The sequence below is a fragment of the Hipposideros armiger genome, unplaced genomic scaffold (assembly GCF_001890085.2).
Source record: "Hipposideros armiger isolate ML-2016 unplaced genomic scaffold, ASM189008v1 scaffold_181, whole genome shotgun sequence".
NCBI lineage: Eukaryota > Metazoa > Chordata > Mammalia > Chiroptera > Hipposideridae > Hipposideros > Hipposideros armiger.
The window spans coordinates 907,197-934,725 of NW_017731531.1; the positions used below are offsets into that span (position 1 = coordinate 907,197).

Consider the following 27,529-nt stretch of genomic DNA (forward strand, 5'->3'; position numbering starts at 1 on the left):
AACCGGGGCCCTCTGGCGTCCCAAGCCAGTTCTTAACCATCGCACCACTCAGCCAGCCCTCCCCTATTATTTTTTTATGTATGTAAACTATTGATTTTTTTTGTTTTAGGTGTAAGCGATTGGTATTTGATAATTGTCAAAAATGCAAGATTCTAGAATTACCGTATTTTTCCATGTATAATGCACACTTTTTGGCCCAAATTTGTGAGGGAAAAATAAGGATGCACATTATACATGGATAGCATTAATTCTGTGTCTATATAAATGTTTTTAATTTTATTTACGCTTATGAGTTAAAATTTTAACTGTAGAAATCAGTAATGATATCCATATGCAAAATAATGCTCTGGAATATGATAGTTGGTTTTGTTGAATTTACTACGAACTTGCAAGGAACGCTGAACAGTTCTTGGCCTTTTATGATGCGTAAATTTGTTACCAGTACTTAAAATTTCTTGTACCTTGTATCTGTTCTTGTGTTTTGTAATTATTTGTTACATAGAATTTTTTGTATGCTAAATATGTTAAAAAATAAGTGATAAATAAATTGCTTTATAATACAAAAAAACCCCCACCCAAGTACCTAAATGTAAACAAATAAAAATTTGAAATAAAAAATTAAAATGAAGGATTTTTCCCCCTGAAAGTTTGGGCCAAAAACGTGGTTGCTCATTATACACGGGAACACATTATACATGGAAAAATATGGTAAGTTAAAAAATTTTTGAATTACAATTGGCATACAGTATTATATTAGTTTTGGGTGTACAGCATAGTGATTAGACATTTATATAACTTACGAGGTGGTTACCCCATAAGTCACCCATCTGACACCATACATCGTTAGTACAACATTATTGACTATATTCCCTATGGTGTATTTTACATCCTCATGACTATTTTGTGACTACCAATTTGTACTTCTTAATCCCTTCCCCCTTTTCACTTATCACTCTAACTCCCCCTCCTAGCTGGCAACCATCAAAATGTTCTCTGTATCTATGCGTTTTTTCTGTATTGTTTGTTCTTTAGATTCCACATATAACAAATCATATGGCATTTGTCTTTCTCTGTCTGATTTCCTCTATTGAGCACGATACCTTCTAGGTCCATCAATGTTGTTGGAGATGGAAAGATTTAATTATTTTTTTATGGTTGAGTAATATTCTGTCGTATATATGTATCACCTTCATCTGTTCATCCATTGATGGACACCCAGGTTGCCTCCATATCTTGGCTATTGTAAATGATTCTGCAGCAAACTTATGGATGCTCATGTCCCCTCGAAGTAGCATTTTGGGTTTCTTTGGATAAATATGCAGAAAAGGGATTACTGGGTCCTTCCTTGACTCTTGCAATATATAGCCTTTATTTATTTTAAAGATTTTTATTGAGTAATTGGGGGATGGGAACAGCGCTGGGGTACTGGGGGAAGGGGAACAGACAAGTTGTTGTCCTTTTGTTCTTCAGTCTAGTTGTGGAGGACGTTGCTTCACTGGCCCAAGTTGGCACCATCATTGCGCCTTTCCCAGGCGAGGCAGGTCAGTCGCCGGCTTCTGGATGGCCGCTCACGCTGGCTGCTGGCTACACATGGTAGCCATGGCAACCCACTGCAGCAGGGGCTGCAGCCTACACCGTCGTCCGCGACTCACTGGCAGCCCAGCTCCATGTTGAGTTGTTGTTCAGCATCTTAGCTGTAGAGGGCAGTGTCACTGGCCCTCATGTGGGATCCGAACCGGCATCCCAAGCCAGCTGTTAACCAACACGCCACTCGGCCGGCCCTATATAGCCTTTGTTTTAAAGTCTGTTTTGTCTGGTATAATCTGAAGTGAATCTCTTGTAGGCAGCATTTGTAAGGGTCTTGTTTTCTTACCATTCATCCACCCTATCTTTTTTTTTTAAAGATTTTATTGGGGAATTGGGGGAGGGGAACAAACAAGTTGTCCTTTTTTGTTCTTCAGTCTAGTTGTGGAGGACGGTTGCTTCACTGGCCCATGTTGGTATTATCATTGTGCTCTTCCTGGGTGAGGCAGATGGGTCGCCGGCCCCTGATGGCCGCTCGGCAGCTCTTGGCAGCTCACACCGGCTGCTGGCCGCTCACGCTGCCTGCCGACCACACACGGTAGCTTATGGCAGCCCACTGCAGCAGGGGCTTCAGCCAACGCCGGCGACTTTCAGCCGCTCAGCTCCAGGTCGAGCTGTTGTTCAGCATCTTAGCTGTAGAGGGCAGTGTCACTGGCCCTCATGTGGGATCTGAACTGGGACCCTGCTGCTCAGAGCTGGCGTCCCAAGCCTGCTGTTAACCAATGCGCCACTCGGCCGACCCTTTATTCCTTTTTATGGTTGAATAATAATCGATTGTATGTAACATACCACATTTTGTATATCCATTTGTTGATGGAATCTTGTGTTGTCACCGCCTTTTACCTACTGTGACTAATGCTGCTGTGGGCATTTGTATACAGGTATGTAAGTCTGTTTTTAGCCCTTTTGGGTATATATCTAGGAATGGAGTTGCTGAGTCATATAGTAATTTTGTTTAATTTTTCAGAAACACAAAGTGTTTTCCAAAGTTGCTGCACCATTTTACAGTCCCTTCAGCCAAGTATGAGGATTCCAATGTCAACACTTGTTATTTCAGTTTTGTTTTAAATTATAGCCATTCTAAGTGGGTGTGAAGTGGTATCTCATTGTGTTTTTGATTTGCATTTCCCTAGTAAGTAATGATGTTGAGCATCTTTTCATGTGCTTATTGGCAATAAACTGGGGTGTTTTTTTATTTTCTTCTGCAAAATGGTTTATTATCCCAGGAGGAAGCCCTCCCTGGGAATAAACTGGAGTGTTTAATGGTAGGAACAGACTTATGGTTTCAATAATTGGACAGATGTAGTATATATATTTTTAATGTCGTTATATACTAGGCATTTAATATATTTTTTTATTTGACCCTAAAACACTATGACATGATCTATGTTTTACAGATGAGAAAATAGACAAAGGCAGATGACACAGTGAGAGGAAGGTGTGATATTGGAGCTCTGGTCTTGCTACTTACTACATCTTCCACTTTGTTATCACTGTTCTGTGAAACTAGCAGTTTATGCAATTAGTATCATGAGAAAATAAGATTTTGTTAGCCAAGGAAATTGATGGAGTTTGGGGGGAAAGTTCCAGAAGTATTCATGTCAGTTTTTCATTATTATTTTTCTCTATTTTGTGGTTCTCAGTTGCAACTCAGTTTTATTTTTTCTTACCTTAATCCATGTTGAAATGGAGGCATATACCATAACATTGAGCACAAAAGTGTACTGTTATTTGTCGTGTTGGAATTGGGTGATGTTAGAGTATATTTAGTGAGTCATGTTAAATGAATGAACAGTAAAGTAGTCCAAAGTCCAGCAATTATCTCCACAAAGCAGTACTACTGTTGGGATTCTGAGTTAGATTGAAAACTCCTTTGTCAATAAAATGTCTCTCAATAGGAACCTCTTGCTGTGATTGTATCCCCCCTTTTCTTGTCTCCCTCCCAAATACTTAATGTTTTACACATATGCAGATATAGAATGTTGTTCAGATGAATGCCCTGGTTGTGAATCTTTTATGTGTAGAATGTTGCTCCTAAGGGCTGAAGGTAGTATAATGACTGTTGGTGCTTATTAGAGTACAGTGTAGCCATTGCTTTTTGTCAAAATGGGAGAATTAAGCCCTTTATTAATTGTTTGTAGTACTTAGGCAAAGCATAATTTGAATTGTGGTATGGAGGTTAAAGAATGCAGTTATCTAGGTTGGGCTCATTCATCTTGAAACTTGTAAAGAAGCTGGGAAAGGCTCTTCACTTAGGTTGTCCTATGACTCACTCTTATGTCCAGATTATGGCTCTAATGTCATCTTTTTCCCTGACTGATAAGAGACAATCTCTCTATTACATATTTATCACCTTTGTTTTACAATAGTAAATCTTGCCAATGATGAAATATTTAAAACTCAATCAGAGTTTAGATAATGAAAAGTAAATCTTTCTACCATTGGCTTCCCCCAGTGCTTTATTTTTACTGATTGGCTTAGTAGTTTTTTACCCTTATCACCTTGGCCTCCTAAGGTATCCTCCTTACCTAGTCAGATTCTTCCATCTCTGCTTCTGACTCTATCTTACTCACCTACACCCAGGATCTGAGCTAGTAGTTATCTCCGGTCTCTTATGCTTTTCAGTCTTTTTCCCTGAATCCTTCTCTTTAACCTACCATATGTCGAAGGCCTTTCCGGTTTTTAAAGAGCCAATCCTGACACCTCCTCTTGTCTACCCATGTCTCCTATTTCTCTTTACTGTCAAAGAATTGAAAGATTAGTGTTCTTCTTACTTGTAATTCCTTTTTCAGTTTTCCATACTTCTGTAAACTGTTCTCTTTGAAAATCACTAATGAGAGTTTGTGGGGGAGTGGAAATGAGGAGTGACTGCTAATGGGTAAAAGGTTTCTTTTGGGATTAATGAACATGTTTTGAAATTTGGTAGTGGTGATGGTTCTACAAGTCTAAATATAGTGAAAACAACTGAATTGTATGCTTTAAATAGGTGAATTTTGTAAGTGAATTTTCTGATTATTCTTAAAATAATCAGAAATGAGCTACTAGATCAAAAGTATTTTTTTTTTAAGATTTTTATTGGGGAACTGGAGCCAATTTGGCGTGTTGGTTAAGAGCTGGCTTGGGACGCCAGAGGGCCCCGGTTCGGATCCCACATATGAGGGCCAGTGACACTGCCCTCCACAGCTAAGATGCTGAACAACAGCTCAACCTGGAGCTGGGCTGCCATGAGTCGATGGCGACGGCGTGGGCTGCAGTTCCTGTGGCAGTGGATTGCCATGGGCTACCGTGTGTGGCCAGCAGCCAGCGTGAGCGGCCAGCAGCCGCAGTGAGCGGCCGTCCAGAAGCCGGCGACTGATCTGCCTCTCCTGGGAAGAGCGCAGTGATGGTGCCAAGAGTATTTTTATTAGTCCTCATCCTGTGTTACCTCCCCGTAGTTACTTTACACCTGTCTGTTATTTTCCTCTGACCTTTTGTTTCCTGCTTAAGTATTGGGCAGCGCCCATGATTTCTTCCTTGTCTTTCTCTTCACTGTATATTCTCTCACAAGCCAATCTCAACTACTTGGATGACTTTAAGTCTTCAGTTTTACATAGATAACACCTAAAGATTCATCTCTAGAGAAATTGCTCTGCGGAGCCCAAGGCCAGTATTTCTAATCAACAAGCAGAGGTGAACTGTATTTACAAGTACTTCAAAATAGTAATGTGTATGGCTCTGAAGAACTATTCTGAGAATACACGTGATTTTATTCTCTCAGAGAAAGAAATTAATGGTTTATTATTTGCACATTTAAGATGACTTCCAAATACTTTAAACGAAAATGAATGAAACGAGTGGATTAAAACTATTGTATCTCTTAGGTTACAATATTCATTTTAAGTATGATATTTTTGTGTACTCTTAAGTATCTTACAAATTACCAAAGATGCTGTTCAGTGAAGAATTGCTTCCTAATCTGGTTGATGTTAGATTTCTTCTCATTTATTTGTTTAACAAACACCTGAATGAAAGCTTGCTTGTTTCAGGACTGTTCTAGATGCTGGAGATATAGGAGTGAACCAAACAGATAAATCCCAGCTTCATGAAATTTACAGTCTCGAGGGGAAAGATAGACAATAAAATAAGTAAAACATATGGTATACTGGATGGCACTAAATGCTAAGGAGGAAATAAGCAAAGTATATAGACATGGAGTTAAAGTTGTGGTTTTAACTAGGTTATCAGTGAGGACTTGACTCAAATGTCACCTTCTCAAGACTTGAAGGTTAGAGTGAGCTATTCAGCTATCCAGACAGAGATCAGTGCAGTCAAAGGGAACACAAGAGCAAAGGCTGAGTGAGAAGCATAATGTATTTGAGGAACAACAAGTAGGCACAGTAGCAGAGGAGAGAGTGTCAGGATAGAGGGAATAGGGGGACCAGCGCTTAGAGTGCCTGGTCGACTGTTGCCAAGATTTTACCTTTTCTCTGAGCAAGATAGGAGCTGTTGAAAGTTCTGAGCTGGGGGGTGAGAAGATCTAGGTTTTCCCAGAATCACTCAGGCTGCTGTGTGGAGAATAGCGTGAAGGAGGGTGGGGATGGGGGTGGTGGCAGAGACAGCTTGGGAGGCTATCTTAATAATCCAGGCAAGAGATTATGGTTGGTCTAGCATGGTAGCAGGAATATAATGAAGAAATGCTCCGATTCAGAGGTATTCGAAGGTAGAGCCTGTAAGAGTTGATGTGCATATCCACAACTGCCTGATAGAACCACCACCAAACATTGCTGCCTTCCTGACAAGCTATAATTGAATTAGTATTTTCTAATTTAATTCAAATAAGAAATAAAGTAAATGTACTGGATATATATAAAATGGTGAGTGTACAATCACCTCTTCCACAGATAGGAATATCCTACTATTCATTTTTAAATGTTTTACAATGCAGCAAATATTTTTATGTAAATTGATAATGTTATGTGCAATGTCTGTTTATAGATGGTGAAAATTTGAGAAACCATATTTCATAGTTTGTTTTCTTTTGCAGTCTTACCCTTTCCCCATATCTCTTACTGAGTAAGGGTGGTGTCCTTAATTTAGCCTATAGACTGGCAAATGAAAAGGGACAGTACAGCTTTTATTTGTATTTTTTTATGATATCACTAAAAAGTTAAACTTCTTGTGTTACAATAATTTGCCACATGTAGGTAAAAAAAAAACAACCCTCATACTATTTATAATACAGCTGTTATTTTTTATTTTTCACATACTATGTGTAATATAGATATGAAAATGTAATTAAAATATGTGGGGAGTGGATTCTTTTATTGTGAAATAACACATAAGTGCAAAAAGCACATATGATGAACACATAATTGTAACAAATACTTGCATAACCAGTCACTAGGTTAGGAACTAGAGCATTGCTGGTATTGTGGGCGTTCCCAGTGTACTTCTCCCTGATCGTAAATCTCGCCCTTCCTCTGTGAGTAACCACCATCCTAAATGTTGATAAGCTTTTCGTTTCCTGTACAGTTGTACCATTAGACAAGCATTCATAAACAGTATAATGTAGTTTTTCATATTTCTGAATTTGAATGGAATCATGTATTTTTGTCTCTCCATTTGCTTAACATTGTTTCTAAGTTTTATTCATTTTTTAAAAAACGACTTTAGTTTTGTTTATTGACATTGCTGTATAGAATCTCATTGCATGTACTGTGATATAATAATAAATAATTGGTCTTTGTTTCTGGTTTCTGTCATGCACCTTCTAAAACCCTGGAATCTTCAGAGTGATGAGTGTCTCTTGTATGCTAATGAGATGACTAGTGTCCGGGACCCCTAGATAGCAGCAGGATGGGGACTGGTCACCAGAAAGACCAACATTTGATTAGAGGGTTTGAATTTTCAACCCTACCTGCTAACCTCTGGAGAAGAGAGAGGAGCTAGAAATTGAGCTAATCCACGACCAGTGATTTACTCAACCATGCCTATGTAATGAAATCTCCATAACCCCTAAATCCCAGGTTAGTGAACACATTGAGGTGCTGGGAGGGTGACACTTCCAGAGAGGCCATGGAACCTCCATGCATTCTCCCACCCCCTACTTTGCCCTGAGCATCTCTTCCATCAGCTCTTCCTGAATTGTAGCCTCTATAATAAAATGGTAATAGTAAGCTGTTTCCCCGTGAACTATCTAGCAAATTATTTAACTTGAGTGGGGATCATGGGAACCCCTGATTTGTACCTAGCTTGGGCAAAAGGGTGGGTAACCCAATACTTGGAACTGGCATCTAAAGTGAAGACAGTCGTATGGGACTTAGCCTATAAATCTGTGGAATCTGACACTAAGTGTTGGAATTGAATTGAATTATGGGACACTCAGTTGGTTTCTGGGGAGTTGGAGAACTGGGTGTTTGTGTGGAAAAAACCCTACACATTTGGTATCAGAAGTGTTGTGAATAGAAACAGACCATGAACATAAAGTTTATTCTCATTCATCCCAGCAGTGTGTATGTTTTTCCCTTGTTTCATATCCTTGTTATCACTTAGTATTGTAAGATTTAAAATTTTTTCTCAGTGTTATGTGTTTGTTGTGGTATCTCACTCTATAGGTTTTAATATGCATTTCTCTGGTTACCAATAAAATTGAACCTTTTTTCATATATTGGTCATTGGATTTGTGTCTTTGCCCATTTTTTCTTTTAGATTGACTGTCTTTTTAATTTGCAGGAGTTTATTTTGGATTTGAGTCCTTTGTTGTGAGTTAAAAATATCTTCCTTTCTATGGCTTGTTTTTATCATTCTCTTGTTATCTTTTGATGAATAAAACTTCTGAGTTTTACTATAGTCAATTTATTAACTTTTTCTCTTACGTTAGTGCTTTCTTTGTGTTTAAGACATTTCCCCCTTCTCTGATTCTAAAAACTTGATAGTTTTTCCTTTTACAGTTAGGCATTTGGTTTGTCTTGAGTTGATTTTTGCTTAAGTGTGAAGTGGAAGTCCAGTTCATTTTCCCTCCATTTGCTCTAGTAACCATTTATTGAGAAAGTCCTCTGCCATGCTCTGATATGCCACTTTTGCCTTAAATCATGTATCTATGTAGGTGTGTGCCTGTTTCTGGGCTGTTAGCCTCTTTTTTAGATTTATCTCTTCCTGAATAAATACCATACTATCTCAAGTCAAGTTAGCTTTGTAAGTCTTTGTTGGGTAGAGCAAGTCTTCCTACCTTGTTCTTTTTCAAGAGGGTCTTGGCTATTTTGGCCCTTTTGGTTACCGAATAAATTTTAGAATGGCCTTGTCAAATTTTATTTTATTCTGTTTGAATTTTGTTTGGGATTGCATTGAACCTATAGATTTCTTTCAGGACGCATGACATCTTTATAAAATTAATTCTTCAAATTTGTTAATATGGAAAAATATCCCTTACATTCACATAGTACTACTAGTATTTGTCAGCAAAGTTTTGTAATTTCCCCTACAACTTTTTTAATACAACTACATGTATTATTAGTTAGTTGGTGAGTTTTATGTGTATGTGTGTGTTGTAAATATTACTTTTTTGAAGTTTGATTTTTCTGACCATTTGTTGCATTTATATAGAGATATAATTGATTTTTGTATATACGTATGAGTATCATCCAGCAACCTTGCTAAACTCTGGCATGTAATTCTATTATCTGCATATTGCTTGGATTTTTTACTTAATCTGTGAATAATATTTTGTTTCTTCTTATCTTATCCTACAATTTATTTCTTGTTGCCTTTCTGGGTGTCTAGGAATCTATAAAATGTTGAACAGAAGTGATGGTGGCCATCTGGTTTTTGTTCATGGTCAAAGGGAAAAATTTTAAGGTTTTGCCATTAAGTATATTTGTTAACACCCTTGGTCAAATGAGGAACTTCCCTTTTGTTCATAGTTGGCTACGAATATTGAGATGAACATGTGCTTTTTCTATTTTAATTCTTTAAAAAAAAATTTTTTTTTAAGATTTTATTGGGGAATTGGGGGGAGGGTAACAGCGTTGGGAAATCGGGGAAGGGGAACAGACAGGTAGACAAGTTGCTGTCCTTTTGTTCTTCAGTCTAGTTGTGGAGGACGTTGCTTCACTGGCCCAAGTTGGCACCATCATTGCGCTCTTTCCGGGTGAAGCACATCAGTCGCTGGCTTCTGGACGGCCGCTTACTGTGGTTGCTGGCCGCTCACGCTGGCTACACACGGTAGCCCATGGCAACCCACTGCCACAGGGGCTGCAGCCTACGCCGTCGCTGGCGACTCACAGCAGCCCAGCTCCAGGTTGAGCTGTTGTTCAGCATCTTAGCTGTAGAGGGCAGTGTCACTGGCCCTCATATGTGGGATCCGAACCGGGGCCCTCTTGAAACCCAAGCCAGTTCTTAACTATCGCGCCACTTGGCCGGCCCTTGCATTGACTTTTTTAATGGTTAGGTTTTTTTTATATTACCTTTCAGCACCTAGAACAGTGCCTGGTGCATGGTATACACCCAATAAATATGTATTGAAGAAATGGGTAAATTCAGTGGTGCTTGTTTGTCAAACAAAAGTTGTTTTTTAAAATATTTATGTACTTGAATATTCTCATGGCTTCTAGGTTTTGAATAATACTAGGGCAACCTTCTTTATGCTGAGGTTACATAGAATTCTGTTTTCTTTTGATTTTATAAGTCTTTTTCATATTTAAATATTTAATCTTTTTGTCATTTATCCTGTTTGGCCGATTGTGATCACATCTCTTTATGAAATGTAAACAATTTCCTAATTGTAGGTTAATTGGAAATTATATACTTTAAAAAGATATGACATAGGGAGGCTGGTTGGCTCAGTTGGTTGGAGTGTGGTGCTGATGACACCAAGGTTGCCGGTTTGATCCCCACGTGGGCCACTGTGGGCTGCGCCTTCCTTAAGGAAAGTCAGCTATGCCATTGTGACATGAAAGCAATGTATAACCAATGACCATGGCTGTTGCCCAATAAAAAAAAAATTTTTTTAATTTAAAAAAAAGAAAAAAGATATGACAGGCCTTAATTAAAAGGTATCAGTGGGACTTAAAAAAATAAAATTTTCTTCTCCTGAAAATAACTAATAGCCATTTGAGATACTTTTAAAAAAATAAAATTTTCTTCTCCTGAAAAATAACTAATAGCCATTTGAGATACTTTATTGACCTGAGGGAAGGGGTGACTTTTGGGAAGTTAAAATTTTCCTTACCACCCGGGAAGTAACGATGCTTGTTTTTTTGCCCTGCTTTTTTTTTTTTCCCCTTTCCTCATAAATTCTAACCTTGTGTTGTCCAGTAGTCACTTTTGGCTAGTGAGCACTTGAAATGTGGCTAGTCTTAAGTTGAAATGTGGTAAGTGTAAAATATATACCAAAGTTTGAAGACTTAGTATTAAAAAAATGTAAAATACCCCATTCATTTTTTAAAATATTGATTACGTGTTGAAATGATAATATTTTGGATATAATGGATTAAATAAACTATGTTATTAAAATTAATTTATTCTGTTTGTGTTTACTAATATGCTATAAAAAGTTTTACATTGCATATGTGGCTTGCATTCTGTTTCTATTGAACAGTGCTGCTCCAACCTAATCTCACCCAATACCTGGACACCCTCCTGTTTTCTCTTTTTGACAAATTCATGTAGTGCCTAACACCAAAGTACTTGGTTTCTTTTGTCAGATGAGTTTTTTCCCTCCATGAATCAGTAGTGAGAGTATCACCTTCTTGTCTACTGGAGTTTTTCCTTTTAGCACAGATGGAAATTTTTTTGTTTTCTGTTGCCATCTTCTAATTTTCAAGATCTTTTCTCTCCCCCTTTTGTTTATTCTAAACTCATTCATGTGATTTTTCAGTTTTAGTTGAATTATTAATAAATGAACTTTTTGAATATGTTTGTTTCAGAATTTGAACTTATCTGTTAAAAGAATTGTATCTTAAATTCTCTAGTCATTGACGCATCATTCAACAACTACAGTAGGTTTGAGAGTAGAGGATGAATAAAACAAGAATTTCTGCCCTCTGTGAAATTATAAATGTGCTAGTCATCTTGTGATAGTTGACTGATAAATTGGTACGTGATATAACTAAATATAGCAGTATTAACTACTTCATGGTAGAAACAAGAGGAACAATACAATTTGTTAGTGCAGATAGAAATAACCCTAGGATTGAAGAAGAAAGTTGTTATTTAAAATGGATAAGGTATGTTTAGACATCTAAAGATTCCAGATAACTGTTAACATAAAAGTATGTCGTACTGAATTAGAACTGCTTGAATTTGAGCCCTGATTTCATCACTTGCTAGATGCTATGAGCTTGGGCAGGTTATACAAGTATAACTTGTGTGCTTAAGTTTCTTCATTTGTGTACTAGGGATAATAGTAGTAGCTACTTAATAGAAAGATTGTGAGGATTAAATTAGTTAATATATTGTTTAAAGCAATGCTTGGCATATAGTAAATTTGCTACAATTTTAACAAATAATTTCCATGGGTACTATAGTCTTGCATAATTTATTTTTAAGTGGTCACATAATATTCAGTTCCAAGGAGGTCCTGCAATTTATTTTTCTTTGACATTCATTTTCATTTTAGAGGAGAAATATTTGTATTGTTGAACTCAAATCTTTGTTTCTCCATTTTCTTAGGTATCTTGAATTTTATTTTATTTTTTTTTAATTGGGAAACAGTGTGTTTTTCCAGGACCCTTCAGCTCCGAGTCTAGTTGTTTCAGTCTAGTTGTTGAGGGCGCAGCTCAGCGGCCCATGTGGGGATCAAACCGGCAAGCAACCTTGGTGTTGTGAGCACTGAGCTCTAACCAAGTGAGCTAACCAGCTGCCTCTTAAATATCTCGAATTTTAAGATCAGAAAGCATTTAGATGTGTGGCAGAGCTGACTTGTGTTATTTTTTTTGCGATTTAAATTGTAAATGAATGTCTACACAGAAGCCAAGAGCTTTTAAATTAATTCTTTGGGCCTGCAAATGGTATCCAAAAGTTCAACTGAATAGTTTAATTGCCCTCTTTTGAAGAATTTTAAAGTAGCTAAGGCATTGTGATCAGCACTGGGTTACTTTATGTTGGGAAATTTTTGGCAGATGGTATACAATCATCGTTGCAAAACTAGTTATATTGTCTTTCCCAGCTTGGGTTAGGAAAACATTAGCACAGAAGTTTTCATTTTGTAGGAAATTATTTCCTGCTAAATATTTGTCATCTAATGAAGTTTTGTTTTTACATATTAATGAAGCAAGTCAGTTATAGTAGCTCCAGAAAAATAGCTGAAGCACAGGGTTACTTTTTGTCCACCTTTTCAGTCCTTTATTACCATTTGAGTATACATGCATGATAATCTTTTGGAAAACTAAAATATGGTAATTTAGCTGCTAATACACAGCTCACTATTACTGACTAGAGTTGACTTACTTTAGCATATACATATACATACTGCTTTGGGTTGGTACTAGGGTTACAGCAAGCAAATGAACTGATGTGGAAAAAAACACACATTCATTGTTAAAATATATTTCAAACTATTAATTTTATACCATTGTCAGTAAATGAAAGGTAACATTAATTTGAAATATTTGGAATAAGTGTGTTCTCCATTGAATAAACTGTATCTTAAACTCACTTACTTAGAAAAAAAAATCCAGATCCTCCTTTCAGAAAAATGTCATGTCATTACCAAATGTGGTAGCCAGGAGAATACTTAAATAACAAATAGGCATTATGCTTGTGGAAGATGAATTGCAGTCCAGTATCTTTTATAATGTTATTTATCCATCTTGATTTTGTGAAAAATAGGTGGTGTGTTGTGGTGTTCGATAACAGGCAATTACATTTGATTCATATCTCCCACCATATATTCATTCTCTTGTGTGATCTGAAATCCCTTCTTCAGGACTGTCCATTAGCCGTCATTCTACCCTGTTAAAACACATGTTCATGAAATTAATTTACATATTAAGCAAGGTGATTTTAAATGTTGTAGGGAAGAAAAACATGAAAAGTAGGCCTTTGCACTTAAGCTTATTTTAGTCTGTTGGGTAGACACACAGGTTACAGAGTTTGTGTTAATAAAGATATTTTTGGTTATCATAACAGAAAGTAATTTTAAACCAACTTAAGCAAAGAGGTGGATTTATTGGCTTACATAAATGAAAAGACTGGCCTTGGACATGGGTTGGATCCGGATGCTTAATGTAATATCCAGAGTCTGTCTCATTTCATTTAACTTAGCTCTGCCCTTTTCTGGCTTGGATACATTCTCCCGCAGCATCTCAAGTGGTAACAAAGATAGCCACTGGCAGTGCCAGGCTTAAATCCTATCAGCTTAGCAACCTCAGTGATAAGCTTCCTTTACAAATAGTTTCAGAAGTCCTGGCATTAACTCTGAATGACCAGACTTGGATCCTTTGGAGTGGTTGGGGGAGGGGAGAGTGGGGAGTTAGGATGGTCTAGCCCTCTTCGAACTCAGTGGAATAAAAGGGAGAGAAGTAGTTTCCAAGCCCTCTTTGAACTCAGTGGAATAAAAGGGAGATAAGTAGTTTCCAAAAAGAAGTTATAGATACTAGTACCAGAAGAAAACATGCTGAGCAGGCAAAAGCAACATTAAGTCTACAAAATAAAGATACAATTTTTTAGATGAGCTAAAAGGATGAATTCTGATAGGAACTGCTTTAAGAAAAGCTTCAGATAGGAGGCTGCCTTTGAATTGGGCCCTGAAGGACAAGTAGATGTTTTTTTTCAAGGCAGCATGAGTCAAGAAAGGACTTTCTAGGTCACTCATTGGAGAAGTTTGGCAGTAAAAGGATAAAATTAAAATGGAAGCACTAGAGTCTGAAGTAGAATGTTGAGAAAATTTCCACCTCAGTATGGAGAAAACTTGAGCATTTTATGGCAGAGAAGTAGAGAAGCAAGTAAAGGAGGAATTAATGCAAAGGAGAGGATCATTCATTATAATGAAGTAGGGGAATTCAATGGGATTAAGAATGTAAGGGGGGGGGCATCCTTAGAAAAAGAGAAAGTTCATTCTCTGAGGACAAGTGAAGGAAGGTGGTGGAAGTGGCTATGGTGGTTAAAGCAGAAGCTTACCGTTAAATAGATAAGTAGCTTTAATTTTGTGTTCTAAAAGTATGGAGAAAAGGTTTACTGGTTATCTATTGCCATCTAACAAACTATTCCAACGGATTTTGTGGGTTAGCAATTTGGCTTCAACTCAGGTAGCGCGATTTTTGCTGGTCTTTCCTTGTATCACTCGTGTGGCTGTGGTCATATGGACCATGGATGGGTGATCTTAAATTAAGATAGTGGCTTCACTCACATATGTGGTGGCTGGTGCTGGCTGTTGCCTAGGCCTCTCTTTGGCACGCTCTCACTCTAAGTGGGCATTCACAATGGCAGTAGCTGTATTCAAAGAAAGGAAGAGGCAGGCCTTTTATGACCTAGGCTTAGAAGTCCCACAGTCACTTCTTGTATATTTTCTTGGTCAAGCAAGTCACAGAGCCAACTCAGATGAAGTAAAGATATACATGCCACCTCTTTATGGGAGAAGCAGCAACGTCACACTGCAAAGAGGAGTGTACACCGGAATGGGAGGAATTTGTGCCTGTTCCCCACTCCCCCCAACATTTTATTGTGAAAAATTTCAGTCATGCAGCCAAGTTGAAAGAATTTCAAAGTGAATACTCATATACCTACCACCTAGATTCTACTGTTAACATTTTACTTACGTATTTATCCATCTACCATCCCTGTATCTACCCATCAATTCATCTCATTTTTTTGATGCATTTCAAAGTAAATTGTAGACAGTAGTACTTTCCTATAAATACTTTGTATATATTTAGCAAGAATCAAAATTTGTTTACAGTTTTTTCTTTTGATAAAACATTTACACACAATGAAGTGTTCAAGTTTTAAATGTACATTGTACCTAGTATTGCGGTCTACCACCAAAAGGGAAAAATTTGGAATAGCTTTTCCATGAAATGCCTCAAATTCAACTATAGTATAAATGAACTGCAAAGGATGTCTTCCTTGAATACCTTTTTTTCATGTCCTCATCACTAATAACTTTTCTTTTTAGTATTACCTCAACACATAGGATTTTTATTTGTGATACATTAATTTGAATCTGCTTTGGGTGTTTCTCTATATCTTTTCATTAAATATTTGAGTGTATACTGTTGATGAGCACTATGCTAGAAAAAGATGTAAACAGGGCCACTCTTGCTGTTTAAGTATTGAAACTTGGTGTATTTTAAACCAGATTAGATTAATAATAGGTGCCATTTATTGAGTGCTTATACTCAAGGCCAATGATAAGCACTTTTAGTTGCATTGTTTCATTTAATCCTTATAATTTGAGAGATAGATACTTTTTTATTTTAGAAGTTAGGAAATTAAGGCATGTGGAAAAGTTTTCACTTGCCCAAGGATTTACAGCTTCATCAATCAAGGTGATATGACTCCAGAACCCACCTTGAACCCCTGTATCATATTGATTAGAAGCAGGAAATGTGCCATCTGTCACACAGTGGAAAACAAACCTTCTTTTTTTTGTTGTTCTTTTTTTGTTTTTAGCTGAGCCATCCTGCTACCTGTTGGTAACTCAGTGGCTGCTCAGCTCGGGCTGGACTTGAACCACTGTTGCTCAGAGCTCAAACTCTTGAGCGAGCTCTTAACCAACTGAGCCACTCGGCCGGCCCTAGAAAACGAATCTTCTAATTGGTCATATTGCTTCACAGGGTAATCTTTATTTAAATTAAATGTTTGTCTTAAATAGAGAAGTACATATTTTTAAAAACTGATCTGGGGCCGGCCGAGTGGCGCGATGTTTAAGAACTCGCTTGGGATGCCAGAGGGCCCCGGTTCGGATCCCACATATGAGGGCCAGTGACACTGCCCTCCACAGCTAAGAAGCTGAACAACAGCTCAACCTGGAGCTGGGCTGCCATGAGTCGCCGGCGACGGCGTGGGCTGCAGTCCCTGTGGCAGTGGATTGCCATGGGCTACCGTGTGTGGCCAGCAGCCAGCGTGAGCAGCCAGCAGCCGCAGTGAGCGGCCGTCCAGAAGCCGGCGACTGATCTGCCTCGCCCGAGAAGAGCGCAATGATGGTGCCAACTTGGGCCAGTGAAGCAACATCCTCCACAACTAGATTGAAGAACAAAACGACAGCAACTTGTCTGTTCCCCTTTCCCCAATTCCCCAGCACTGTTCCCATCCCCCCAATTCCCCAATAAAAATCTTTAAAAAAAAAAAACTGATCTGTAAGAAAATTTAATAACTGCCTTCTAGTCTATGAATAAATATTTTAACAATTTGGAAAGGAGAAATTTTAGTATTATAACTTGATTTAACTGAAGATAATCAGAAGTGTGATCAAAACTGTGACAAATTCAATCAGTTTTTCATATGGTATTTTGATAGAATAATACTTACTTGATTTTATTGACTAAGTATTGAGTACTTGCATTGTTAGTTGGCTTTTGAGCAGTTACAAATAGCAAAAGATTGAAACCCTTTTGGACTTGCTATTTGCATAACAGTAAACCCTGCCTGAAGTGTTAGAATAAATGAGTAAGTTTAAGCCATTTCATGCCAAGAATTCTGCCAGAAGTACCACTGGTTAATGGTAGCTGTAGTGACAGCTGAAGTAAAAGCTTGTTAAGTTCATGTGCTAGCTTTCCTATTAAGTCAGGGAATTGGATAAAGTCATGTATGTCTAAACATCTTCCTTAACCCAACTGTGAGTGTGTAAGATATTTTAACAGTGTTCCTTCACCCAGATTTCCCCCAACTGTTCATTTTATTTTATTTGGTAGTGTATTTGTAAGTGGCTTTAAGTCCTAACTAAATTACATGGGGTAGGTTAAAAACAAAATACATTTGTTTAAAAAATCTAATTGAGTGTTATGTTTATTTTTGTGTATAGGTCTTGCTATTTTGGGAACGACAAGGGAAAAACAGATTAAGGGAAGTTTGGTCTTTTAAGTGGACATGGCTCAGATATCCAGTAACAATGGATTTAAGCAGTGTTCATCTTCACATGTGGAACCAACGAAAACAAAAGATGTAGACAAAGAAGAAGCATTACAGATGGAAGCAGAGGCTTTAGCAAAATTGCAAAAAGATAAACAAGTGACTGAGAATCAAAGAGGCTTTGAGTCGTCAAGCAGCACCAGACAAAAAGCACAAGTTTATAACAAACAGGATTATGATCTCATGGTGTTTCCTGAATCAGATACCCAAAAAAGAGCAGTAGATATTGATGTAGAAAAGCTCACCCAAGCTGAACTGGAGAAACTATTGCTGGATGACAGTTTTGAGACGAGAAAAACGCCTGTATTGCCAGTTACTCCTGTCCTAAGCCCTTCGTTTTCAGCACAGCTCTATCTGAGACCTACTATTCAGAGAGGACAGTGGCCAACAGGTTTGTCTGGGCCTTCCACTTATACTTTACCTTCTATTTGTCAGTCAACTTACAGTAGTAAACAGAGTGCATTCCAAAATGGCTTTAATCCGAGAATGCCTAGTTTTCCATCCACAGAACCTATATATTTAAGTCTTCCAAGACAGTCCCCATATTTTTCATATCCTTTGACACCTGGCACACCCTTTCATCCACCAGGAAGCTTACCTATTTATCGTCCAGTAATCAGTCCTGACATGGCAAAGCTGTTTGACAAAATAGCTAGTACATCAGAATTTTTAAAAAATGGAAAGGCAAGGACTGATTTGGAAATAACAAATTCGAAAGCTACAATCAGCAATCTACAGGTATCTCCAAAGTCTGAAGATATCAGTAAATTCGACTGGCTAGATTTGGATCCTTTAAGTAAGCCTAAGGTGGACAATGTGGAGGCATTAGGCCATGAAGAAGAGACAAATGTTCCGGGTTTGCTAGCAGAGGATCCTTGGGATGCCGTTCTTCTTGAAGAGCGATCACCAGCAAGCTGTCACCTTGAGAGAAAGGTGAACGGAAAATCTCTTTCTGGGACGATGGTAACAAGAAGCCAGTCTTTAAATATTCGAACAACTCAGCTTATAAAAGTCCAGGGCCAAATATCTCAGGTACAGTCCCTTTTTACTAACTTCTCAAACTTAGTAGTATATCACAATTCATATTTGTGTGCATAGTTTATTAGGTAAAAAATATTTTTCATTTTGAATCTTGTTTTCTTCATTCTTAAGTGTGCTGTGATCCTTAGATTGTGTGGTAAAGGATTAAATGTATTTGGGCCAGTTGAAAAATTGCTTGCTATTAATATTATCTTTTCTAGGATTATAAACTTTAAAAACCTCTTATCAAGATCTGGCTATCACTGATAGACATTTAAGATAATTTTTATCTGTCTCTTCATGTCTTCCCATTATATATGGTCCTATTTTTTTCTTCCTTATGTCTTTATTTTTCAAGGCAAACAAGGAATTATGGTTTTTAACCCCATTATAGAAACTCTCAGCATATTGTTTTATTGTTTTTAACCATGAAAGAGTGGAAGGGCAGGAGGGAAAATAAACCTAGAGAGACAGGTGAAAAGCCATTTAAAGGACTCTTTAACACCTGTATTGATAAAAACGAAGAATGGAACTGTAGTTTGTATGATGTAGTTGCTGAGTTCATATAGTCTTACTATCTGGAAAAATTAGTTAAGGGTGACTGGGGCAGGCTGTCTTCCCTCAGAAGAGAGGCAGCAGGGTTTAGACTTTGCCTTTCCAAATATAGTGTACCTAATTGCAGATTTGTGTTTTATTCTTATTAATCTGTGGATCCTGGACTGTTAAGCCTCATTCTCACCTTAATGTGAATTATATCATTCAGTGTCTAGCTTCTCTTTGGGCACTGGGAATGAAGTAGCATTCAGGGAGGGATAAGTGAATTTTGCATAATTTGGATGGGTTTATGTTAAATTGTTGACTTTAAAAAGGCATTTTGGATGTCTGGTGGAGAAAGAAGCAGGTATTAGGTTTAGAAGAAACCTAATTTTGGATGATGTGATCAAAATCCAGAAAAATTTTAACCAGTGTAATGGTTTACAAATTTAGTAAGGATCTCTGAACACCTTTCAATTTAAAAAACCACAAGTTAATACACATTTTAAATTGAATCATAAATCTCAGATTATTTTCTCTTACTAGTACATGTTTTCATGTTTTTGTTTTGTTTTGTTTTTTTAAATAACAATTATTTCTGGAAGTATTTAAAGGGAGAAGGAGAAACTTTAAGCCAAGAAACATAAAAAAAAAAAAAAGTAGGGGAAGGGTATACCTAGGAGTGGAATTGCTGGTAATTCTTGTTTAGCTTTTTGAAAAACCACCAAACTGTTTTCCATGGTGGTTATATCATTGTACATTTCCACCAGCATTGTATGAGAGTTCTGGTTTCTCTACCTTGTTGCTAACAGTTGTTATTTTTTAGCCATTCTAATGGCTATGAAATAGTATCTCATTGTGGTTTTGATTTGCATTTCCCTGATGACTAATGATGTAGAGTATCTTTTCATGTGCTTATTGGCTATGTGTATATCTTTTTGGAGAAATGTCTGTTTAAGTCATTTGACCATTTTAAAAATTGGACTATTCGTAGCAGCTTTATTCATAATAGCCAAAAAGTGAAAACAACCCAAATGTCGATAAACTGATGATGGGTAAACAAAAGTGGTACATTCATACAATGAAATATTACTCACCCATGAAAAGTCCTGAAGCCCTGATATATGTATGCTCAGCATGAATGGACCTTGAAAACATAAGAAAACATGAGTGAAAGCCAGACACACAAAAAGACCACATATTGTTTGATTCCATTTATGTGGTATGTCCAAAATAGGCAAATCTAGAGAGAAAGAATGCAGATTAGTGTATGCCAGGTGTGGGGGTGTGAGATGAGGAGGGGATGGAGAATGATTGCTTCATGGGTTCAGTGTCTTTTTGCGGGGGAGGTGATGGAAATATATTCTGCAATTAGAACATTTCAGTGTTCTAACCACAGTTAGAACCATACATAGGTAATGGCTACAGCATTGTGAATCTACTGAAAGCCAGTGAATTGTACATTTTTAAATGGTTAAAATGGCAAATTTTATGCTCTAGATTTTGCCTCAATTCAAAAAAAGGGGCACTGGTCCCCCCTGATCCTTCCATCCTGCTCAGGCCAGGTCACTGCTGGATATACATTTGGGTCAGTAGTCCCATAGATGGTGCTTGACACCATGCAGTCTAGCTTAGGGATAGCTGTTTATAGGATTTGTTTGGGAAGGCCAACGGCCTAAGAAGCTGGAGACCTCCGGAACTAGGGCAAGTTACAGTCTCTGCTGTCAGAGAAAAGGAAGCCCCTTGTCTCTTAGGGAGCCGAGTGTAGGCTCAGCCCTCCCCTTGGCAGAAGGCAGAGCCCCGATTGTCCAGACAACCCAGAGCGTACATCCAGGTCACTTGCTAATAACCCTGCTCCTTGCATCACACTTTTGTATGCATGCAGTCTCCTCCACAGTATATGCATTGAAGCCACAATACATAGATTATATATTGAATAAAATATTTATAAATGAACTTGGTTATTTCATGATGTCTGTATCTTAAATCCTAACCTTCCCAGCATTGGAAAGTCATCCACTAAGGGTAACAGATTATTTCAGGTGAGCTGAGATGACTATTCCAAGTGAACTGTGGTTATCATCTTAAACAAGCTGAGGTTTCTGGATCGACTGGAATTATTTACTGCCCAGTGATCCAAGACTGGAACTCAGAACCTAAGAGCTGTGTGCTTTTTATCTGTACTGTAGATGTTCAAACTGAACTCTTTTTTTATGTAGTCAGGGAGACAGTAGAGCGCTCCTAAGAATCCTTTGAGGCCAGAACAACCCATACCTATTTTATAGAGTTGAGGAAACTGAGATGTAAAGAAGTTAAGGAATTATTCATTGTTTTCATGTAATAATGGTATTGTACTTAGGAAAATGAGTATATTGAAGAATTTAAAAGTGAAATGTAATAGGGTAATAAGTTACCTGTTACAGCCGATAATTCAAACATGGGTCAAATAATCAGCCTTCCAAACTCAGTGTATGTCGGTGTCTGCAGAGTTTAGGCTAACATAGACCTGGTTTTATGTGTTTTGGGGGATGTGGGTAGGGGGAGGAAGTGGAGTGTGGAATTTAAGGGGAAAGTTAACTTTTTCACAAATATCTGTAAGTGATTCTGGTGCAGCCTACCTGTCTCCTTGAACTGGCATTTGGAACCATACCTCAGTAGCCTCTGAGGTTAGGAAGGTGACAAGACAAATAGCAAAACTTAAAAATAGAGTATCCTGGGAACAGTTTCTTTGTAACTTAAAACCGCTAGCCTAGGTTGTAATGCTTTTGCTTCCTTTCCCTGCTTTCCCTCTTTAGCTTAGACTGGTCACTTCTGGTTCAATTCATGTTTTTTCCACCCTTTCCTTTGATGGGGCAGGACTGTGGTACCCATGTACACCCCTTTCACTGTACCCCTGCGTACATCTTTTCCTGCTCATTTTTAATATTTGTCACAGTCCCATCTTGATTTTTTCCTTATTTGGGGTGCTTTCAGAAAGAATTTTACAGGACTAATGAGGCTAGGTAGACGCCTAAAAATAGAAGTTCCCTAGCAAGGTCTGGGAAATCAGATCACATGGGAGTTAATTCACTACGAATTAACGAGGCTTCTCGGCAAGATCAGTTCTAGCAGAAACATGTTCTTAGAGCTTATTTCAAGTATGGGGGAAGGATCAAGGAGAAAGCAGTTTAGTTATGAGAGACATAAGTCAAAGCCAGGTAAGCAAAAATAACATGGCTTGATCAGCTGATTGATCAGAGATTGGAGCTAGATTACTACAATGTGTATTTACATGAACAGGTTTACTAAATGGCACAGTGTCTGAATTTGAGGTGGCTTAGGCTACCTGCCCAGGCTTGAAAGGAGTCTTACTGCAGCATGGCTGAAGAAGTATTAATATACAGTTGTTAATTATTCCCTTATACTCTGCTTTATCAAAACCCCATCTAATGATGATTATACTTGAGCACCACATTCTAAGAAGGGCCAGTGGTAAACTACGTGTATCTTGAAAAGACGACAGTTTTCAGGATCTAGAAGCTATGTCATATGAAGAACTGTTGAAAAGATTGGAGATATTTTGCCTGAATATGAGAATATTAATTGAAGATAAGTCACTCTCTGGATCTGAGAGTTTCTTCATCTGTGAAATACAGTTGGTTAGACTAGATGATTTCTCACATACCTTTTAGGGATAATATTTAAAGTTTGGAAAATTGCCATGTAAAAGAGGAAGTGGACTTTTCTTTTAAAGTTTTACATTTTGGACACAGTTTCTCAAACCAATTCTGGGAGCAGCATACCTGAATATTACAGTATTATTGGGGGGGGGGAGATGAAATAGTGATATATTATTAAAAAAAAATGAAATAGTGATGTACTAAATTTTTCAATATATTAAGTATGTTACTTTGTGCTACATTAAGTAACACTTTGTGCTAGATTTTAATAGCACCAAGTGGAAGTAAGTACTGAAAATTAAAATACATTTTATAGAAAACATGAAATTAAGCAAATCCTATTTGTTTATATTATTTCTCCATGAGTTGAGAAATATAACAATTTCACTTAGGTTGTCAGTGCATGATTATTGAAGGTCTTTAATCAGAGGTTTAGTGTGCATTTGTTACAAATGCTATAAAATAATTTTTATATTCAAAGAAAAGTTCTAAGCCTGCTTATTAAGATTTCATCAGTTTTGTTTATAAGAAGCTTGGTTTCATTTAGGCCAAAAGGGAGAGGTAAACAGAACACAAGTAGTATTGGAGGTCAGTGGCACACACATTAGATGGAGCTTTTAATTTTTCACACACCATTCATCTCTGTTTAAAAACTTTTCCCTGTGGTTTATATTTTTTGTTGGGAAATAAGATTGCAATGCTGAAGTTTTAACATGACATGATATACTTAAGTATTCATTCCCTGTAAGAATTTTATGCTTCGTAGTAAAAATTCAGAAGGGTATTTTTCTTATTCAGCAAGCTTTACTTCCTATTTCCTTCTAGTGTCGTTTGTTTTGTTAATAATAATGTAAATACTTTAGTTCAAATGTTTTGTGAACAAAACCAGGAAAAGACATTCTACTTAAAACTGCCTTCTGGCAATTTAAGTTTAAATCAGACTTTTAGTTAATAGCTATATATTTAGCTACTTTGAGCAGATTTCAAATATTTTACTAATGAGTCAAATTGCTTTCATGGACGTAGTTTTGCAAAGTTCTGTGAATATTTACTCTTTCTAAAAGTTAATTGTGTTAGCATTATAAACATTTATATCCCCATTGGCAGAATGTCTGTTATCATTAATTTTAAAGAAGGAAACTTGAACAAAACGTGATTTTCAGTGTGTAGCCGAGTGAAGCACACTAATTGAATGGGTTACTGAAGTCTTTTTGTAAAATTTTTAAAAATTTCAAATAAGGAAGTAACCAACTTTGTTCTGAGTAGTAACTGGTGTGTGTGTGTGCACATGCACATGTGTATATATATATTTAATGCTTAAAGTAAATTTATTGAAAACTTGGTGTTGTGTGCCATCTAATTTCTGGGGTAATAGCGTGAACCTTGGACTTGTGTGGGCTTAAAGCTTTCCATATTTTTATAACTGCTTTACAGAGATGTACTGATAAGTTTTTGCGAATTATTTCAAGTCTTCATCGCTTTCCTTAAGCCCTTAATCTACCCTTTCCACTCCGCGTCTAGTAGATGACTTCACTACCTTTTTTTTTCCTAATGCTGAAGTCAAAGCCGTCCTTTTTATGCACATACCCACCTCAGAGTTGCCCTTTCTGGTGTGAGGGAAGAAATATTCCTTCCCTTTTTCAAAACTTAATTCTTGCACCTCTTTTCTTGTTTGTGTCTCCCCAAAGTATTTTCTACCGTTACTCTTAAAGAGGAATTTTTACTTACTGCCTTTCCAGTCTCTCACTGCTTATTTCTGGTAATATGAATACTAATTGCCAATCTAGTTACTGTATTCACTGTCCTGCCCTTTTGCTTCATATGCAACAATTGACTACGCCTTTTTTTTGAAACTTCTCTTCTGTTGCCCTGGTGAAATCTACTTCCTAGTTTTCCTCTTGTGATCTTTGACTCCTTTTCCTTTGTCTAGCTTCTGAACATAGGCATTCCCCCAAAGTTTTGTCTTGACTGTCTTTAATGTCTCTTACCTGTTATCTCTTGTTCAGTGCTTTATTCTTGAGGCTCCAGAATACAGAATTTGAAAGCCACTTGTCTAGACTCTTGTAGCAGTGTGACTCCTTGGCCCTTTGAGGGTTGAGATGCTATGGTGCTTAATTTTTTTTAAATTAAACTTTATTGGGGTGACAATGGTTAACAGAACTACATAGGTTTCAAGTGTACAATTCTATAATACATCATCTATATGTTGCATTGTGTGTTTACCACCCAGAGTCAGTTCTCCTTCCATCACCATATATTTGACATGATGCTTAATTTTATGTGTCAACTTGACTGGATGCTCAGACATTTGGCCAAACTTCATTCTGGGTGTATCTATAAGGGTGTTTCTGGATGAGATTAATATTTAAATCAGTAGCCTGAGTAAAGGCACATTGTCCCCCCTAATGTGGATGGGCCTTGTCCATCAGTTGAAGGCCTGAATAGAACAGATAGAACAGAAAGGATGACCCTACTGCCAGTGAGGGGGACTTCCTCCTGCATGACTGCCTTTGAGCTGGAAGAGGGTTTTTTTGCCTTCAGATTCAAAATGAAACATCGGCCTTCCTGGGTCCTGAGCCTGACGGATTCAGACTGGAACTGCACCATTGGTTCTCTCGGGTATCCAGCTTGCCAACCGCAGATCTTTGACTTGTCACCCTTTATAACAGCGGTTCTCAACCTGTGTCAACCTGTGGGTTGCGACCCCTTTGGGGGTCGAACGACCCTTTCACAGGGGTCGCCTAAGAGTATTGGAAAACAAAAAGATATTTACATTACGATTCATAACAGTAGCAAAATTATAGTTATAGAGTAGCAACGAAAATAATTTTATGGTTGGGGGTCACCACAACATGAGGAACTGTATTAAGGGGTCGCTGCATTAGGAAGGTTGAGAACCGCTGCTCTATAATCACATGAAATAATTTCTTATAATCTGTATATGTGTCTGTGTGCTCACGCACGTGTGCATGCATGTGTGTGTGTGTGTGTGCATATGTATATAAAGAGGTGTCCCAGCTATATGCCTAGTAGGTGCAGCCCCGTCTTGTGTCTCTCACCCTCCTAAAGAGACTGTCTCCTATTAATGGAGTTGGGACCCAAAACCCCTTTGGCTGGGATACTGCGCTCTCAGTGATCCTGATGGATGCTGACAGTAATTAGCAGAGAAATTTCCCTGTAGACAATTGCAGAAATTGGATGATCCCTAAATCTAGGTGTTTAGCCCTGGACTAGAATTTTTGGAATACAGTATTTCTAGATGATGGCCAAACATCTTCATGGATTTCCAAACCTAATATATTTATTTACTAGAGAACTCAGTATCTTCCGCAACAAACTTCTTTCTTTATTCCATATATTGGATAATGGCACTAGCAGTTTTTTCAGTATTGACTTTCATTTGTCTCTTTCATTCATTGAAAAATATTTGCGGTTATACAGTGTGAGAGTTACAAATAGTAATCATTTGCAGACTTCATCCTTAAAGAACTTGGTAGGAAGAGGGAGACAAGATGTGTGTGCATATAACTGCAGTACAAAATAGAAAGCCTTGAGTGCCCCATAAAAGTATGCAGAAGATCAATGGAGAAAAGAGATAATTTGATGCTTCAGTTGTTTGAGTGGAGCTTGAGAAGAGGGATTGGCGGCAAGAGTTGAGGGACTAGGTATAAAATTAAATTTTTTTTTTGTTTCAGAAAGAACAGAAAAAAACAAACAAAAAATGCTAATATATGAGATGAAATCATTGGCAGCCCAGCTGTTTTTCACTTTGTGGACAGAACATTTGGGTTAACTTACCAGATTCTATTATTACCTTAATGTATGAGTAGAGTATTAGTTATCATAATCTTATTTTTGTCAGTGTCAATTGAAACTTTTAACATGCTTGAAAGGAAGGACCTAATTCATGAAAGACACTATAAAAAGTACATTTTGGTTAAAAAGATCTAGAAATGTCACTAAAATCTGTTAATAAGTAAAACATGAAAAAACAGTTAAAGAAGGAAAGATGATTATTGGGTCAAGCAAAAATACAGGTTTTCTATAGTATTGCTTCTGCAAAGGTCACATGTTTTTCTCAAGGCGTTTTTAAGTTTGTTTTTAGGAAACTTTTATTTAGAGGTAGAATAGTTGATTAGGCATGTGATTCTGAAGCTAGGCACCTGGGTTGAAATCCTAACTCTGATTACATTAGTTGTATGACATTGTGTGAGTTAATTAATTTCTCTGTGCCTCATTTTTTAGTCTGTAAAATGGGGATAATAATAGTACCCACCTACTAGGGCTTTGTTAGAAATAAATAATACATACATACCTACCTGTAAATTTCTTGCAGCAGAGCCTGACACGTAATAAATGTTCAGTAATTGCTGGATATTTTTTCTATTGTGGTAAAATACATATAGCAGAATTTACCATCGTAGCCTTTTTTTTTTTTTTTTAAGCTGAGCCATCCTGCCACCTGTTGGCAGCTCAGTGGCTGCTCAGCTCGGGCCAGGACTCGAACCGCTGTTGCTCAGAGCACAAACTCTTGAGCGAGCTCTTAACCAACTGAGCCACTCGGCCGGCCCCATCGTAGCCATTTTTAAGTGTACAGTTCAGTGGTATTAAATGCATGTACATTGTTGTGCAGCCATCACCACATGCATCCCCATAACTTTCTTCATCTTGTAAAACTGCAACTCTAT

The 27,529-nt window shown here is 37.5% G+C and overlaps 1 protein-coding gene across 2 annotated transcripts in view; it reads left to right on the plus strand.

The window, feature by feature from the left end:
• PIK3C2A (phosphatidylinositol-4-phosphate 3-kinase catalytic subunit type 2 alpha) overlaps window positions 1–27,529 on the plus strand; it is a 99,352-nt gene that overhangs the window by 5,994 nt on the left and 65,829 nt on the right. For both annotated transcript variants that reach the window (XM_019652552.1, XM_019652553.1), the window contains exon 2: window positions 17,522–18,660. In XM_019652552.1, the coding sequence (XP_019508097.1) occupies window positions 17,587–18,660 (1,074 nt within the window). In that variant the 5' untranslated portion in view covers window positions 17,522–17,586. The remainder of the gene's footprint in view (window positions 1–17,521; window positions 18,661–27,529) is intronic.